The sequence below is a fragment of the Toxorhynchites rutilus genome, chromosome 2, assembly GCF_029784135.1.
Source record: "Toxorhynchites rutilus septentrionalis strain SRP chromosome 2, ASM2978413v1, whole genome shotgun sequence".
Classification (NCBI taxonomy): Eukaryota; Metazoa; Arthropoda; class Insecta; order Diptera; family Culicidae; genus Toxorhynchites; species Toxorhynchites rutilus.
This window is the reverse complement of record NC_073745.1, coordinates 177,458,400-177,475,319: the sequence shown is the minus strand read 5'-3', so window position 1 is coordinate 177,475,319 and position 16,920 is coordinate 177,458,400. Positions and strand designations below refer to the sequence as shown.

Sequence of the window (16,920 nt, the reverse complement as noted above, 5' to 3'; positions counted from 1 at the left end):
TAAAAATTCTACTCGCTACAAATAACATAAGGTAACAGAATACTAAAATCTATTTCACTAATACTACTGTTACATTTCCATCAGTGCTTAAATCATAAACGAAAATAATAATGCTTAGACTAGAAAAAAATGGAATTACCTTGAATAATTGTACTCCAATGACAGCGAACATAAATTGAAGTAGGTATGTCACAAGCATAATGTTGCCAATGGTTTTTATTGCAACTATCACACATTTAACTACGTACTGATGGAAGAGTGCGTTGGGAGGCGTAATATCAGTAATATCAGGACGATGCGTTGGATTTGTGTGATTCATTTTCGTCCATCCGTTGATTTTTGTTGTTTACACATATTTCGAATTTTGAATTTTATTTGGTATGATAGGAAATGATTATAGAGAATTAACCAAAACAATGAAAAAAAAAAATTATTATTTTCAATGATAATATTATCTTGCGTGTTGCTGAATTAGTTTGTTAAACGTTTATTAAATAGTATTCCAGCACATGAAAATGCAGGGGTGTTCATGTTTATCTGTAATTAGTACTGCGACATTTGAGCAACTCGTTATTGTCGTACGTTGATTTACTATGATTGGAAAGGTTATTTACTATATCAGACCGTATATAATACTATGGTCAAATAAATTTGTACAATAATCCTATGGAAATGCGAAAATTTCGTTAAGGCGTGCCGTACACTGTTTGTCCGGAGGTCAAATATTTGACATTTTTTGATAGAGTTTGTTTGGAAATTTGTACAAACACTATTTTGTTTGCCACTCTTAAATTATCAACAGTGAGAAACAATGTCAGACATCGAACATGGAAAAAAATCGACTGAATTATTTAAGGTAACCCAACCATGTACCGACGGGTTCGAAGAAAAGACCGAATATTTTTTTTAGGTATCCAATAGCTGAATATTTGCTTGTCATGTTGTGTGACCAAATTTTATCTGCCAAAAGGTGTCAAATATTTGGCTTCGGTCATAGTGTGTTTGAGCACCCTTAGGATCACAGCTTTCTGGTGCAGCACAAGCAGGTTAATTTAATGATGCTGTAATGGTAGTTGTAATTCACAAAGACTTTGTACATATACATGGATATCGTGAATATATTGTTCTTCTCTTGGGCAATTCATATACTCGTCTTAGCGTGGAAACACACTAGACGGCCTTCCGCGCGATTTTCGGAATGACAAGTCGCAGCAGGAGCTTGATGTAAAACATATTCAGCGGCATTCGACGGCTTCACTAGCTGCCATTATTATATTTTTCTAGACGGATGCAAGACGAGTCTATGGTACAAGGTACAAATGTTTGGACAGTAAAGACAGAATGGTGGAAAACAGAAGAAGGGGTGTTTACCTGAGCGAGAGGGAGAGAGAAGTTGATCACAAACGTCTGAAATATTGCATTTCTCGATAATTTGAGTGGTATTCGAAAATCCGCAGCTACATGACTACATGACATTGGTTTTCACGTATTGGCATTGGTCACGTATTTCACCTGATAGTACATTTCTTATTGCCTTGCTTTATGTAAGATGCACATAAAGCGTATAAACACTAATACTCTCACAAAACCGTTGCGTGAAAAATTTCAAGAGCTTTTTATTTCAAAAATTCGATTAGTTCAAAAATTGTTTGTGGGGCAAAAGTTCGCACCAGCGTTTTGCTCTCAAAAAAATTTATAAAATACTTTCAACCATATTTTTAACGGGACCCACAAGAAGAAACTGATTCGAAGAAATGCATTCCAGAAATGCTGAAATGGCCCGATATAGACTTCGGGAGGGAGTCTCGAAACGTCGGATTGCAACAGACCTCGGTATTTCTGAATCAGCTCTGAGGAAGAGGCTCATATCAATAAGTGTTTTATGATTTGAATCTTCTTTTATTGACATTTCTACTTCTGCTGGGATGTGGCAGAGACGACCTAGGGCGGTTCAGAATTTACGAGTGAGTAGTCTGAGGATCTGGCAGACCACTGCAGAGCACTGGACAAAGCTTTCTATGGTATGACTCTCAAAGATTTGCGGCGCCTGGCGCTTGATTTTGCGGAAACCAACATCCTCCAACGCGAATTCAACAAAGTTGCAAAACTGTCAGGAATAAATTGAGCTTCTAGCTTCATGAGGAACCATCGTCTGTCTCTTCGAACCCCACAACAGCGCAACGAAGCAGCGCTTCAAGGCAAAGCGTCGGAATCCTCAGAACCGAAATTCAAGATGAGGATTGCTTAAAAATATTTCAAAATGAATTTCAAATGAAAAATGTTTTCATTTTCACCATGCATTCAATTCAATAACGGTTATGTTTTTTTGTTTATGTTTATGTTTTCACAATAATTTTTTAATAAATATTGTATTTTTTCAACAACTCCGCCTGCGAATGGCGGATCTCGATAATGGCATGTCCTTATAAGAACCTGAAATTATCTCGATAATAGCATGTCCGTATAAGAACCTGAAACTATTGAGAACCAGAGCAGTGTGTCCAAAGCCCCTAAAAGTAGGATGGTTGTAATAGCTGTTATCCATGGTTATTATGGAAAGAAAGTAATGGATAAATCCCTAATCCAAGGTGTGACGCGACCCATGCTGAGGGATGAATGGTTGGGGGGGTTTTAATCAAATACCCTGCCTCTAACGGAGCCTGTGGAGTACCAGGGCACCCTCCACAGTATCGTCTGCCCCCTCTGCATTATGCGGGTTACTGATGCAGTTGACCTTCTTTACCGCGCAACTCGTGGGAATTTCATGAATAATTCAACAAATAACAAAAATCTTCCGGGTTCCGGCAGCCTCTCTCTGTCGGAAAAATTCGTCATAGAGATCGACTCTATGAATGTCGAAGAGGATGAAGTACTGAGCGACGCACCTGCGGATGTTCAGTCCTGCTCCTCTTCCATCCTCAACACCCCGACTCGTTGTGAGTCGCTAGAGGATGAAAGTGACGAAAGTAACGTCACTACAAAAACTGAACCTAAAGTGCTAGATTCAGATGAGGTCCACTCTTCGTGGAAGAAAAACCTCACCAAGGGTCAGAGAAGGAGGCTGAAGAACTTGGTCGCAGCTGGGATCCCTGCAAAGGAAGCTCGGCAGCAAGCACTGAGTCAGCACATCTCTGTACCAGCAAAACGCCCCCGAGGATCGGAACTACCTAGTAGTGACGATAAACCGATTCTCAAAAAATCTAAACAAAATCTCTGCCCCCGTAAAAGAGCGGGGTTGAATGAGCAAAAAAAAGATGCCCAAAACACTCTTCAAAACAAAGACTCCACAATAACTTCTGTTGAAACTGGAATCTCCTTCAAGGAAGCTTTGGAACAGATCAAAGTTGGAATACTCCCGGAGGACTATCCCAACACCGATCTTACTACGGCTCAGTTAGATTCCATCCAGAATGCTCTACTCACTGCAATAGAGCAACAAAGAAACGAGCCGGTTAAGCCCAAATTTTTCAATTGCTCGTATAAGTCAGGTTATCTAATCCTTTCGTGCAAAGATCATCAAACTTCGGAATGGTTGAAGAAAGTGGTTCCCGGGATAATCTTAGACGACAACATCAAACTGGTTGCTCTAGACGCCAAAAATATTCCGCGTCCAGAAATTCTCCATGCCTTTTTCCCACAAAGCGCAACATTCAGCGACGAGAGACTCAAAAGCCTCATTGAGAGTCAAAATGAAAATCTCTCCACCGACAAATGGCGAATACTAAAGAGATCCAATCCCAACGAAATTCACGCGGACTGGACGCTAACAGTCGACGAAGCTACGATGCGTCAACTAACTAGCACAAACTTCAACATGAACTTCCGATTTGGCGAAACTAAGCTGAGGAAAACAAATCCAAAGCAGCGCCAAGCTATAATCCATAAAAGCTCCGGTGTATTCAAAGGAGATCTGGGGCCAAAAAACGGGGAACCTAAAAAATCCAAAAACCCAGGAGACTAGTGACTCCAAAATAGTGGAAACACAAAATGCTCACGAAGTCGTCAGAAGGGTTTCTGGCAAACCAAAGCGCCCTCGTGAAGCTTCTCCGAAAAACAAGAAGCTTGGCATCCTGAGTATTCCCGGCCCAAGCGGTACAAACTCAACGGTTATCGCAAACAGGTTCCACTGGCTTCGGCATCTTCAATGAAAATTCCAGTGCCAAACTCAAACTCAAAGATCCTTGTTCCGTGTATGTCGCTGAACTGGGTGCGATATACTACGCACTGGGGATCATTGAAACATTGCCCATCGACCACTATTTTATTTTTTCAGACAGTCTCAGCTCAATAGAGGCAATCCGCTCAATGAAGGTTGATAAACGCTCATCTTATTTCCTAACTAGAATAAGACAACTATTGAGTGTTTTGGTCGAAAAATTATTCAAGATTGGGTTCCCTCTCATTGCTCGATTCCGGGGAATGAGAAAGCGGACTCGCTAGCTAAGGTGGGCGCTTTAGAAGGCACACTTTTTGAAAGGCAAATTACTTATAATGAATTTTTCCACATTCCTCGTCAGTACACGCTCGTAAGTTGGCAGCGCATGTGGAGTGGAGATGAGTTCGGTCGTTGGTTACACACGATTATCCCTAAGGTCTCGACGAGTGCATGGTTCAAGGGATTGAATGTAGGTCGTGATTTCATTCGCGTGATATCTCGGCTTATGTCCAATCACTACAACCTAAACGCGCATCTCTATCGCATTGGGCTCGCAGCAAACAATCTTTGTGATTGTGGCGATGGCTACCACGACATCGAGCATGTTGTATGGTCGTGTATCCGGTTCCATACTGCTCGCTCTCAGCTCTCTAGAGCACTGAGAGCACAAGGCAGACAATCGGAGATCCCCGTCCGGGATATCTTAGGTAGCCGTGATCCTGATCTTCTGCTTCATCTATACCTGTTCCTCAGGAACGCCGATGTCAACGTTTAATGATGTTTCCTTCGTTGTGTCCCCGTTTTATATCCCTCCTATCCGATCGATAAACTTTTACTTAGTCGCGGCAATACATACACACACTCTTTACAGATACACGGGCCAAAGGTTGTGCAGTCCACTGATCATTCAACAAGAGCCAAAGGTTGTATCGCTCATAACAACTCTACATGAACTGATGATTGCGCCGGTTAGTGACCATTCTATCCTGGATTCCTCGAGTCGAGAAAGACGCACCACGCTAGATATGAGGTACAGACTAGGGGGGCGTTGCTGATTAAGGGTCAGCTGCATCCCAATAGGAAGTATCCCGGGCACACGTACAGAGCATTGGAGACAGCAACATCCGAATTACGAAAACACTTGTAATACTAACCTCGAGCCAACCGCGAGTAATCCGTTACATATTACTAACATAGATAATAAGAAAAATTGTCAAAGTATTGAACTCCCGGCCCCGTGAGGCTAACGCCATATGAGCCTTGATAAAAATATATATTTTGGAAAAAAAAAATCGCAAACAGGTTGAGAACCTCGATTGTGCCAAGTAAAAAAAGGTGAGTTTCTTCAAACCCATCCCAGATCCAATACGAATACGGAAGCTGGAACAAGCAAAAAACCTGACCTGATTTTCAAAAAAACAGATGGGACTCCGATCCTCCCAAATGAACCACCAGATCAGATAACCCAACCTAATGCAGAACACCAAAGTTCTGCAAATAAACCTCCACCACGCCAAAGCAGCGTCGAGCGTGCTATCCAGGAGGTTTACAAAAGACGCTGTGGATCTAGCTCTTATACAAGAGCCTTGGGTTCACAAAGGAAGAATACTAGGTATTCAAACAGGTTCATGTAAGTTGTTCTATGATGACAAGCATGACTCCCCAAGAGCTGCTGTCTTAAAGGGTGTGTCACATCAAATTGCATCACGGAAAAAACGCTGTAGAAATTTAATGTTTAGGAATTATATCTTCAGCTTTCGCTTATAATCAGATAAGAGTGTATAGATCACGTTGGCCATGCTTCACTGTCATTTTTTCGTAAATTTGGAAAAATGTCGTCGAACGAAAAAGAGCGTCGTGAAATAATCCTGTGCACTCATTTCGAGAATCCGGAGTTGTCACATCGGAAAACTGGTAAGATGCTGGGAATCATCCAATCCACGGTCAGCAGAGTACTAAAACGATACTTCGAGAACCTAACCATCGACCGGAAGGTGAAGAACGGCAAAAATGGATGCTCCGTCAGTGAAAAAGATCACAAGCGCGTAGTTAAGCAGTTTAGACGTGATCCGAGAAGTTCGGTCCGGGCTGTCGCCAATAAGCTGAATTTGTCAAGTTCATTCGTCCAGCGGACCAAGCAGCGGGAGGGCCTGCGTACATACAAGGTTCAGAAGGCTCCTAACCGCGACGAAAGGCAAAACATGGTGGGGAAGACGCGAGCCCGGAAGCTGTACACCGAAATGCTGACGAAGCCGCATTGCCTGGTAATGGACGACGAAACCTACGTCAAAGCGGACTTTCGTCAGCTGCCGGGCCTGTTGTTCTTCTCCGCAGAGGACAAATTCAGCGTTCCGGAGGAGATTCGCAAGTAAAAACTATCCAAGTTTGCCAAAAAGTACATGGTGTGGCAAGCGATCTGCTCTTGCGGAAAGCGGAGCGCCCCCTTCGTGATGACCGGCATGGTAAACGGGTAGGTTTACCTTAAGGAGTGCCTACAGAAGCGCTTACTACCACTATTGAAGCAGCACGAGGGCTCGACCATCTTCTGGCAGGATCTCGCTTCGTGCCACTATTCAAAGGACGTGTTGGAGTGGTACGAAGCCAACGGGGTCACCTTCGTGCCAAAGGAAATGAACCCGCCCAACGTGCCGGAGCTTCGCCCAATAGAGAAATATAGGGCGATTATGAAGCAGGCCCTCCGGAAGAACCCAAAAGTTGTCAAATCGGAGGCGGACTTCAAGAGAAAATGGATTTCTGTTAAAAAAAACTACAACCTGACGTTGTACAGAACATTATGGACGGGGTAAAGAGGAAGGTGCGAGCATACGGGCTTGGGCTCGAAGTATGAATAAAAAGAAAATGCCAAAAATTGTTTAATAGTTTTTATTTTACTGTCTAAAATTTTCAAAAGGATCGGTCTACTGGGCGAATTTCTACAGCGTTTTTTCCGTGATGCAATTTGATGTGACACATCCTTTAGTAAATGCAAACTTTAAATGCTTTCCTATTACAGAGTTCATTCAAAGGGACATCGTCGCGATCAGAGTGGAAGTTCCTACCGCCAAAGGAAGGGCCGACATCGTAATTGCGTCGGCTTACTTTCCAGGCGACGTTCCTGAGGTTCCTCCACGAGAGGTAGCGGCGTTTGTAAACTACTGCAGGGAAATTAACAAGGACTTCATTATCGGATGTGATGCCAACGCTCATCACACCATGTGGGCAAGTACGGATATCAACTACCGAGGTGAGTGTCTTTTAGAATTTCTCTCGTCAAACAACATAGATATTGCTAACAAAGGGAATGAACCAACCTTCATTAACGCTATCAGACAAGAAGTCTTAGATCTAACGCTGTGCAGCCCGGCTATTCAAGAAAATATCCATAACTTCCGATGAGGCGTCTTTGTCTGATCATAGACACATTATTTTTGAATGGAATGGTGGCATGGAAGTTCATAGAGAATACCGAGATCCCAAAAAAACCAATTGGGATCGGTATGCACTAGAACTCGAGTCTAAAACTCTAAACTCGAAAATAAGGTCGATTCAGCAGCTTGAATCAGCTACAAAAGATTTAAATGAAACGATAGTCTCTGCCTACAACAGTAATTGCCCACTGAGAAAAGTTTATTCGACAAGAAACGTTCCTTGGTGGAATAAAAGGCTCGAACGGCTTCGCAAAACGGCGCGTAAACTGTTCAACAGAGCAAAAATTACCTCAGACTGGTCTCAATATAAGAGAGCCCTAACAGAGTACAGTAGAGAACTGAGACGATCTAAACGAAAATCCTGGGTATATAACTGCGAAAGCATTGAAAATACCCCAATCGTTGCTAGACTCAACAAGACTTTGGCAAAAGACCACTCGAACGGGCTTGGATCGCTTAAAAAGGATGACGGTTCGTTCACAAAAACCCCCTCAGAAGTACTAGACTTACTGATGAAGACTCACTTTCCGGGATCTACATCTGTCCACTCGGATACAAATCCGGGCTATAATGGCGACAGAATATGCTCTCGAAGGCGTCTCATAGGACCCGAAAGTGCAAAGGATGTCGCTAACATAGTTGCTGGGTTAGTCTTCACGAGGGCCAGAGTAGTAAACGCGGTGAGATCCTTTCTACCTTACAAATCTGCAGGTGCAGATGGGATTTTTTCAGCCCTGATTCAAAATGGAGAATCAAAACTAATTCCGTCTCTAATCGAGATATTTAGGGCAAGTCTGATACTAGAGCACATTCCTTCGATATGGAGACTTGTGAAAGTTGTTTTCATCCCAAAAGCGGGCAAACGCGACAAATCACTTCCAAAGGCTTTCAGACCAATTAGTTTATCATCAATACTGTTGAAAACTATGGAAAAAGTATTATATGAATACATAAAGTCTGTATTCATGTCCAAATACCCACTATCCAAATACCAGTTTGCCTTCCAATCAGGCAAATCCACAATAACAGCACTACACATGCTTGTGACAAAAATTGAAAAATCTTGCTTGTCAAAAGAAACCGCATTATGTGCGTTTCTTGACATCGAAGGTGCTTTTGATAATGCTTCTTATCTATCAATGGCACAGGCAATGAGAAGAAGACACTTCGATAACTGTATAGTCGAATGGATCCATGGCATGCTCACACACAGAAAAATCACCTCGGAGCTGGGCGGGTCGTCTAATTATGTGATTGCAACAAAGGGTTGCCCACAAGGAGGCGTTCTATCACCTCTCCTTTGGTCACTAGTAGTTGACGACCTTCTGACAAGTTTAGAGGCAAAAGGTTTTGTTGAAATTGTGGGCTTCGCCGATGATCTAGTCATAATGATACGAGGCAAGTTCGACGACGTGATATCGAGCAGAATGCAGATGGCCTTAAACCTTACACAAATTTGGTGTATCACAGAAGGTCTGAGCATAAATCCCTCAAAAACAACAATTGTTCCATTCACCAAAAAGAAAAAACAGCATCTGCAGTCTTTATATCTTGGGGGAGTGGAAATAAAATGCAGCGCTTCAGTGAAATATCTAGGTGTTATCCTAGTTGCTAAACTCAACTGGAATGCGCACTTAGATGCAATAATCAGTAAGGCCAATACAGCCCTATGGGCATGTTCTAAAATGATAGGAAGAACATGGGGTCCTAAACCAAAAATGGTAATGTGGGTTTACACTGCCATTGTGCGGCCTAGAATAACCTATGCCTCATTAGTCTGGTGGCCAAAGACCAAGGAGACTGTAGCTACAAAAAAGCTAAACAAACTCCAACGACTAGCATGCATTGCAATTACTGGAGCAATGCGAAGCACACCCTCGAGCACTGGAGGCTATCCTTCACTTGCTACCTCTGAACCAACATGTTCAGCTAGAGGCTAAGAAAAGCGCTCTAAAGCTTAAACAATGGAAAAAAAAGACGGGTGGGTAATGTCGGGGACATAACCGGAGTGACGTAGGACTATACAAAGGGGACAGCTTTTGTTAAATATATATTTTAAATATATTGTTTTATTTTCTTCTCCTACGTGAATACCTACCTCTACCTGAAAAATGGATTAGTTTACTGTTTACTTTTTATGAATATGTTGATGGTTCTAAAAAGAACCTTTGGTGGTGTGTTTTTGTTATCACTCGATATTCCCATCTTGTTCGGTTAAACCTTCCTGTTTAGCTATTGCGTTTGCCACTCGCCACAGCTTTCTCAGTTGGAAAATTTCTTCCCATCCAGCTTGTGACATGTTGTTCAGTAAATTACATTTAATGCGACGTGCCGGAGAAACACTTTGCCACTCACTGAAACTAATTGTTGCCTTGATGAGCGCCGAACCGAAGCTGCTCTGTTCTTGATGCGGGTTTTCTGATTGTCGTGAGCAGATTTGCAAGCCAACTCGAGCACTCCGACGGCCGAAACTCTATAATCGCTGTTAGGTATACTGGTGCTCCGGCACCAATCCGTTCGGCCTAGTTACCCTTGCGGAGCAATCAGTGAATGCGACCAACAGTGAACTGGAGACCTGCACGGTTCGAGTGAGACTTTGCCTTTCCCTTAACTTGTCCTCCTTTGTTACGTCCACGATGCCGATGACGTACAACCACACGGGTATACGGTTTGAAAGAAAATAAGATATTTTTTTGGGGTCCGCGTGTTTTATACTCTAGCGGTACACACTCACAGGATAGAGACAAATAGGCAGACTCAGCCAGAGGGGCGAGTCCAACGAGACGAACGAATGAGCGTTAAAAGGGAGCGATGGCAAAAAAATACATTCATTACGATTTGTTCGCTCGTTGGATTCACACGCAGGCTAAAAAGGGTCCTTTTCAGGATCACAAAATTATCTTCAATCTAAAGAGTTTATTGTTTTGTTATCACTCGATATCCCCATCTTGTTCGGCTAAACCTTTCTGTTTAGCGATTGCATTTGCCACTCGCCACAGCTTTCACAGTTGGAAAATTTCTTCCCATCCAGTTTGTGACATATTTTACAGTAAATTACAATCAATGGCACGTCGCATTACCACCACTCATTATCGGATTGGAGGTAATTTTAACCTGTAATTGAACATTTGCGATGACAGTGATACAGTGTCAACTTTCAATGTGGGGTCATAATTGGACCCCGAACTCTATGTTTACAAAAATGTCCAACGAAATATGTCGCATTACAGGTCCGTCCAATTAGCTAAATGTCGAGATAAGTGTAAATTACTGTACTTTCAATCTAGAAGCAATTTAAGAATTGGTGAAAATCAATAAGCTCAGAACAACTGCCAAATTCACATACTCATCATATCCTGGCAAACAAATTATGAAAAAATCAATTTGTGTTTTATTATTATTTTGGATATGTTTTAGAAAGCATTGAACTGCATTTCCTAAACTCTTTTTTGGAAGGTTTATTGGCCCTGAAAAGCGCCTTGTTTTATGGAATGGTTCCAATTTAGAAAACTTAGTACTCGTGGTTTTGAAAAAAACCATTTCGTACGCCCTCGATGCCACCTTGTTCTGGATTTGCCACCAAAGCAGTTTGTATAAAGAACAAACTTTTTTCTTCTGCTACCTGATGCCGTTTTGCGATTGCGTTTGCCACTCGCCACTCGCTGCAACTGCCTGTTGTCTTGATGTCCACCGAACCGAATGTGTTCTGTTCCGAATGCGGGTTTTCTTATCGTCGCGAGCAGCTTTGCCAGCTAACTCGATCACTTCGGCGGCCGAAACTATATAACGCCGGCTAGGTGGACTGGTGCACTGGTACTAACGCGCTCGGCCTAGCTACCTTTGCGGGGAACTCCAGATCAACACGGTTCGAGCGGGATTTTGCCTTTCCCTCCACTTTTCCTCCTTTACCATGTCCAGACATGGCTGCTTGGGTTGGTTTGTTGATGTGTTGTGATGCGAACCGATGTGGTGTACGGTTTGAATGAGAATGATCGTTACGGCAGCGGAGCGGGGATTTTTAAGCTGACTGGCTGGCTCGAGAATTACGCATGTGTGAGACTGCGACCAATGTTTCGTTCATTTTTTTCTTTTTCCTTTCCAATCGTGCTTCATTCTATTTCGCTGCTGCTCTGGTTGCCCGTTTTGGTCGGTACGATTTGAGGAGCACATAATGGACCAATCAAAAATGAGCACATAGTGCATTTTGACAATGCTTGACAATGCTCATTTTTCTTGAGATAAATAATTGAATAATTGTGAAATACACAATTATTCAATTATTTATCTCAAGAAAAATGAAATGTTATTCGTTATGATAGATGCGTAGATATATTTCCTATCAATTGATGCAAAAACCTTTGCGATCTATTGAGAAATGCTCGAGTTATAAGCGTTCCAAATCTTGCATTTTTTCCTACTTGTTCAGTGCCTAGATTTCCATTTCACCCCCTATATCTTCCGGTTAGACGTAGTCCTACGTCAAAAATACTAGACGGAGACAAAATTGGTCACTTGAGCATCCTGAATCTCTTACCCGTAGGACCATCCTCAGAGATGAACAGTGATTGGATGGAACCTAGGACTAACTACGACATTCCATACAGTGTAATCGAACCTTCTCGTTCAATATGGGATGAAGGCGGTCCCAGTGTTCGTAATGGTTCAATCATGTTCTACACTGATGGGTCAAAAATGGGAATCAGAACAGGTGCTGGTCCCAGTGTATGGTCCCAGAACAAAAATCTCTGTAGCTATGGGAAACTGGCCAACAGTTTTTCAAGCAGAAATAGCTGCGATAATAGAATGCTCTAATGTCTGCCTTAAAAGAAAATATAGACATGCTAACATCTGCATATTCTCAGACAGTTAAGCGGCACTTAAAGCTCTAAATGCTTTTAAATGCTCCTCAAAAATTGTCTGGGAATGCATTCTCCTCTTACGGCAACTAAGTCGGATAAGTTCGGTACAACTGTACTGGATTCCTGGCCATTGTGGAATAGAGGGAAACGTGCGAGCAGATCAACTTGCCAGGAACGGCTCAAGCTCACCTTTCACTGGTCCAGAACCATTCTGTGGAATATCTGACTGTGTGTTGAAAGGTGAGCTGGAGAACTGAGAAGACCGGGAAGTGTTAGTCAACTGGTTGGCGGTACAACTTAACCAGTCAAAAAAATTTATCACGCCGAGTATTAAAATTACTCAACAATTGCTGAGTCTTAATAAGAAAGACTTAGGCACAATCACAGGCCTTATAACAGGACACTGTCCGAGTAAATACCATCTCAAAAACATAGGTTTAGTGCAAGATGATATTTGTCGTTTTTGTAATACCGAAAGCGAAACCTCGGAACATTTTCTCTGTAATTGTGGAGCTCTAACTAGACGCAGACTTCAATACCTTGATAAGGGTATTCTGGAGCCCAAGGAAATTTGGTCTGCGTCGCCGATCAGGATTATAAAATTTATCAAACAGAGTATTCCTGATTGGCACCTATCTCGCTATAGCTTTCAGTCTACTTCTTCATCAATAAGCAGTAGGTAAGCTTGAAGCGGAGTACAAAAAAAATGGGATATACCACAATAGTTCAGAATAATGGACGCAGTGGTTCACATCCAACAGGGAAAAAATTTTTTTTTTTCAACAATGAGTTTCAAAAAAATCAAGTGAGTGTAACTATATATTTATAGACTTGATGAATAGAAATAATTTGATGTCCGTTCCTCAAGATTTAACTCAAGAACGGAGCAACGGATTTAAACAGTTAGTATCAGTATTGAGGCATCTTTGTCTGCATCAGGTTTATATGTCGAAAAAACAATTATATACCGCGAGTATAGATTACGTACATAAAAATAATTTATGTGGGAACTTGAGTGTTCGAATTGATTCCTATCAATATATCAATTGTGGGTGGGACAAAGGTCGCCTGGTAAGCTAGTTTGTTAATGAAAAGAATTCTGTTTGTTGAACATTTTCCGATATCTTATATTGTCAGTCTCCACCCTCCCTAAATATTTCACGTGGTATGTTCGACCATAACACCCAACCATCTCTACCCATAAAACATCATACAACACCCCCTTCCTCCCCACTGGATGGTGCCTACACACTCTGGTAATGATGTTTCTCCCGCTGGTTTTTGTTACAAGTTACCTCAGAAGTACAATTCAATAAGTGCGCACTTTTACCCTGTACGGTGCGCAATTTTGCCCCCACTATAAAGCAAAAAAAATGTTCAGAATACTCATGGTTTCATGATGATTTGAGCCAAAACTCTCATGAAATCTTGCAAATGTTTGTTTTCTAACAGATAAGAATGGTATTGTGACTTATTTATTTCATTTATGTGGTAAAAAGAACTCAAGAGTAGTCATAGTGTCGGCACTGGGAGCCTTAAAATTATCAACTTCGTTTCGTTAAAATAAAGGGTGTGTCACATTAAATTGCATCACGGAAAAAAACGCTGTAGAAATTTAATTTTTAGGAATTATATCTTCAGCTTTCGCTTATAATCAGATAAGAGTGTATAAATCACGTTGGCCATGCTTCACTGTCAATTTTTCGTAAATTTGGAAAAATGTCGTCGAACGAAAAAGAGCGTCGTGAAATAATCCTGTGTACTCATTTCGAGAATCCGGAGTTGTCACATCGGGACATCGGTAAGATGCTGGGAATCATCCAATCCACGGTCAGCAGAGTACTAAAACGATACTTCGAGAACCTAACCATCGACCGGAAGGTGAAGAACGGCAAAAATGGATGCTCCATCAGTGAAAAAGATCACAAGCGCGTAGTTAAGCAGTTTAGACGTGATCCGAGAAGTTCGGTCCGGGATGTCGCCAATAAGCTGAATTTGTCAAGTTCATTCGTCCAGCGGACCAAGCAGCGGGAGGGCCTGCGTACATACAAGGTTCAGAAGGCTCCTAACCGCGACGAAAGGCAAAACATGGTGGGGAAGACGCGAGCCCGGAAGCTGTACACCGAAATGCTGACGAAGCCGCATTGCCTGGTAATGGACGACGAAACCTACGTCAAAGCGGACTTTCGTCAGCTGCCGGGCCTGTTGTTCTTCTCCGCAGAGGACAAATTCAGCGTTCCGGAGGAGATTCGCAAGCAGAAACTATCCAAGTTTGCCAAAAAGTACATGGTGTGGCAAGCGATCTGCTCTTGCGGAAAGCGGAGCGCCCCCTTCGTGATGACCGGCACGGTAAACGGGCAGGTTTACCTTAAGGAGTGCCTACAGAAGCGCTTACTACCACTATTGAAGCAGCACGAGGGCCCGACCATCTTCTGGCAGGATCTCGCTTCGTGCCACTATTCAAAGGACGTGTTGGAGTGGTACGAAGCCAACGGGGTCACCTTCGTGCCAAAGGAAATGAACCCGCCCAACGTGCCGGAGCTTCGCCCAATAGAGAAATATTGGGCGATTATGAAGCAGGCCCTCCGGAAGAACCCAAAAGTTGTCAAATCGGAGGCGGACTTCAAGAGAAAATGGATTTCTGTTAAAAAAAACTACAACCTGACGTTGTACAGAACATTATGAACAGGGTAAAGAGGAAGGTGCGAGCATACGGGCTTGGACTCGAAGTATGAATAAAAAGAAAATGCCAAAAATTGTTTAATAGTTTTTATTTTACTGTCTAAAATTTTCAAAAGGATCGGTCTACTGGGCGAATTTCTACAGCGTTTTTTCCGTGATGCAATTTGATGTGACACACCCTTTAATGTAAGTTCGTTTGTTTCTATGATCGCGAGGGAGTGGAAATGGCGCCAAAAATATCTCTGTTATCTGTCTTTTTTGAAGAGGTTTCATAAATATGCACTGCACGCTGTCACATCATACACATAATCAGTGGGAACTCCAATTAAATGTATGTTCTTAATTGATAAAACACATACTGAAAATACCGTTTTGCTCTCAGCAATTGCTGTACAGTTGGCTCCTACTGAATCGCTACAGGCTTATCGGGAGCATCATCATTGCCATCTTCATCAAATTTGAAAAATTCATCTTTGACTTGTCTTTTTGTGCATCCATGCGCATTTTGTGCACAATCGAACAATCGCACCGCAATGTATCTATCTTCATGTTGGGACGCACCTGGTAGATTCCGAATGGTCTTATTCTCTTCGTCGATTTCCATGAATCGTACATCACGACTGAAGATTATCTGGCCAGTAGATGTATTCAGCAAACGAAAGGCGTTGCTGTCTGATGCGTACCCAACGAAAATCATCTTGGTTGACTCGAACTGCCGAACCACGGCGGTTCTGAGTGTACACTGCTGTATTCTCCGCCCAAAAACGACGATGTAAGCCAGCATTCAACAGCATACACAATTCCATCTTTTTTAACATTCTGTTTTTCCTTTCTGCCATGCCGTTCTGCTGTGGAGAGTATCGAGCAGTGAATCCAGATTTGATTTCTTCAGCTGCATAGAACTTCCGAGGTCATTACTGTCAAACTCGCCACTTCTGTCTGCACGGATGATCTTCGGTTTCCGGCCGATTTGGGTTTCAGTAAACTTTACATACTCACGGATCTTATTGGCGATTTCTGAATCGATCACCCATGCATTCGCATCATGCCTACCTGACCACACCAAATGACTTTGAGTCATTTCCGCGCATTGTTTTGGCTTTGGCCTTCTCTTTCTTCTGCACTGCTTTACCGCTGTTTTCCGTCAGAAAGGCCTTGAAGTCTCGCTTTTGATGTCACGACTTACCGCAATGATAGCAGACATTTTTCTGGGACGTACTTTTTCCGCTCATCCGTAACACTTGTTCGTCGGAACTGGATCGTTTCTGTTTCGTCAAACAATTTCACCTTCGCAAGCTCTAGGGTGAGTTCATTTTCGTTCCGCGCTTCCAAAGCCGTTGTCAGAGGATTGAACGACTCCGGTCCAAGCAAACGCAAGGTAAGCCTCCTTTGAGTCAGTCCGTATTGGCTCGCATCAACCATCAGTTGGATCGTGGACAGCGTTTTCTCGTCGCCGTCATTTCAGGTGAACGGCGTCGGTTCCGGGGGAGTTGCTGATTCCACGTGCTTCCAGAGCTGCTCGCTCCGCAGCAACGCTTTCACGGAAAACGACCATGCTTGATAGTTCGAATTGGTCAGCATGATGATTTTCGTCCACTCCATTGCTTCGAGAAAAAACAGCAAACCTTCTTACAACTTTTATATTCCAATCAGTTGTAGAATACCACCTTGATCAAAAAGTTTCCGGAATTTATTCAGAAAATGAAAAATACAAAATTTTACATTACGAGGCAAAAACAGAGAATCGGGTTAGGACCACCTTTTTGAGGTCGGCTAAGACCACACCGACTTTTAT

The 16,920-nt window shown here is 42.5% G+C and overlaps 1 protein-coding gene across 2 annotated transcripts in view; it reads right to left on the bottom strand.

The window, feature by feature from the left end:
* LOC129771828 (muscle calcium channel subunit alpha-1) overlaps positions 1-16,920 on the bottom strand; it is a 156,508-nt gene that overhangs the window by 80,086 nt on the left and 59,502 nt on the right. The window contains exon 16 of one of the 2 annotated variants that reach the window (XM_055775897.1): positions 140-247. The exons of the other annotated variant lie outside the window; for it this stretch is intronic. Coding sequence (XP_055631872.1) covers positions 140-247 — 108 coding nt within the window. The remainder of the gene's footprint in view (positions 1-139; positions 248-16,920) is intronic. 2 annotated transcript variants of the gene reach the window in all.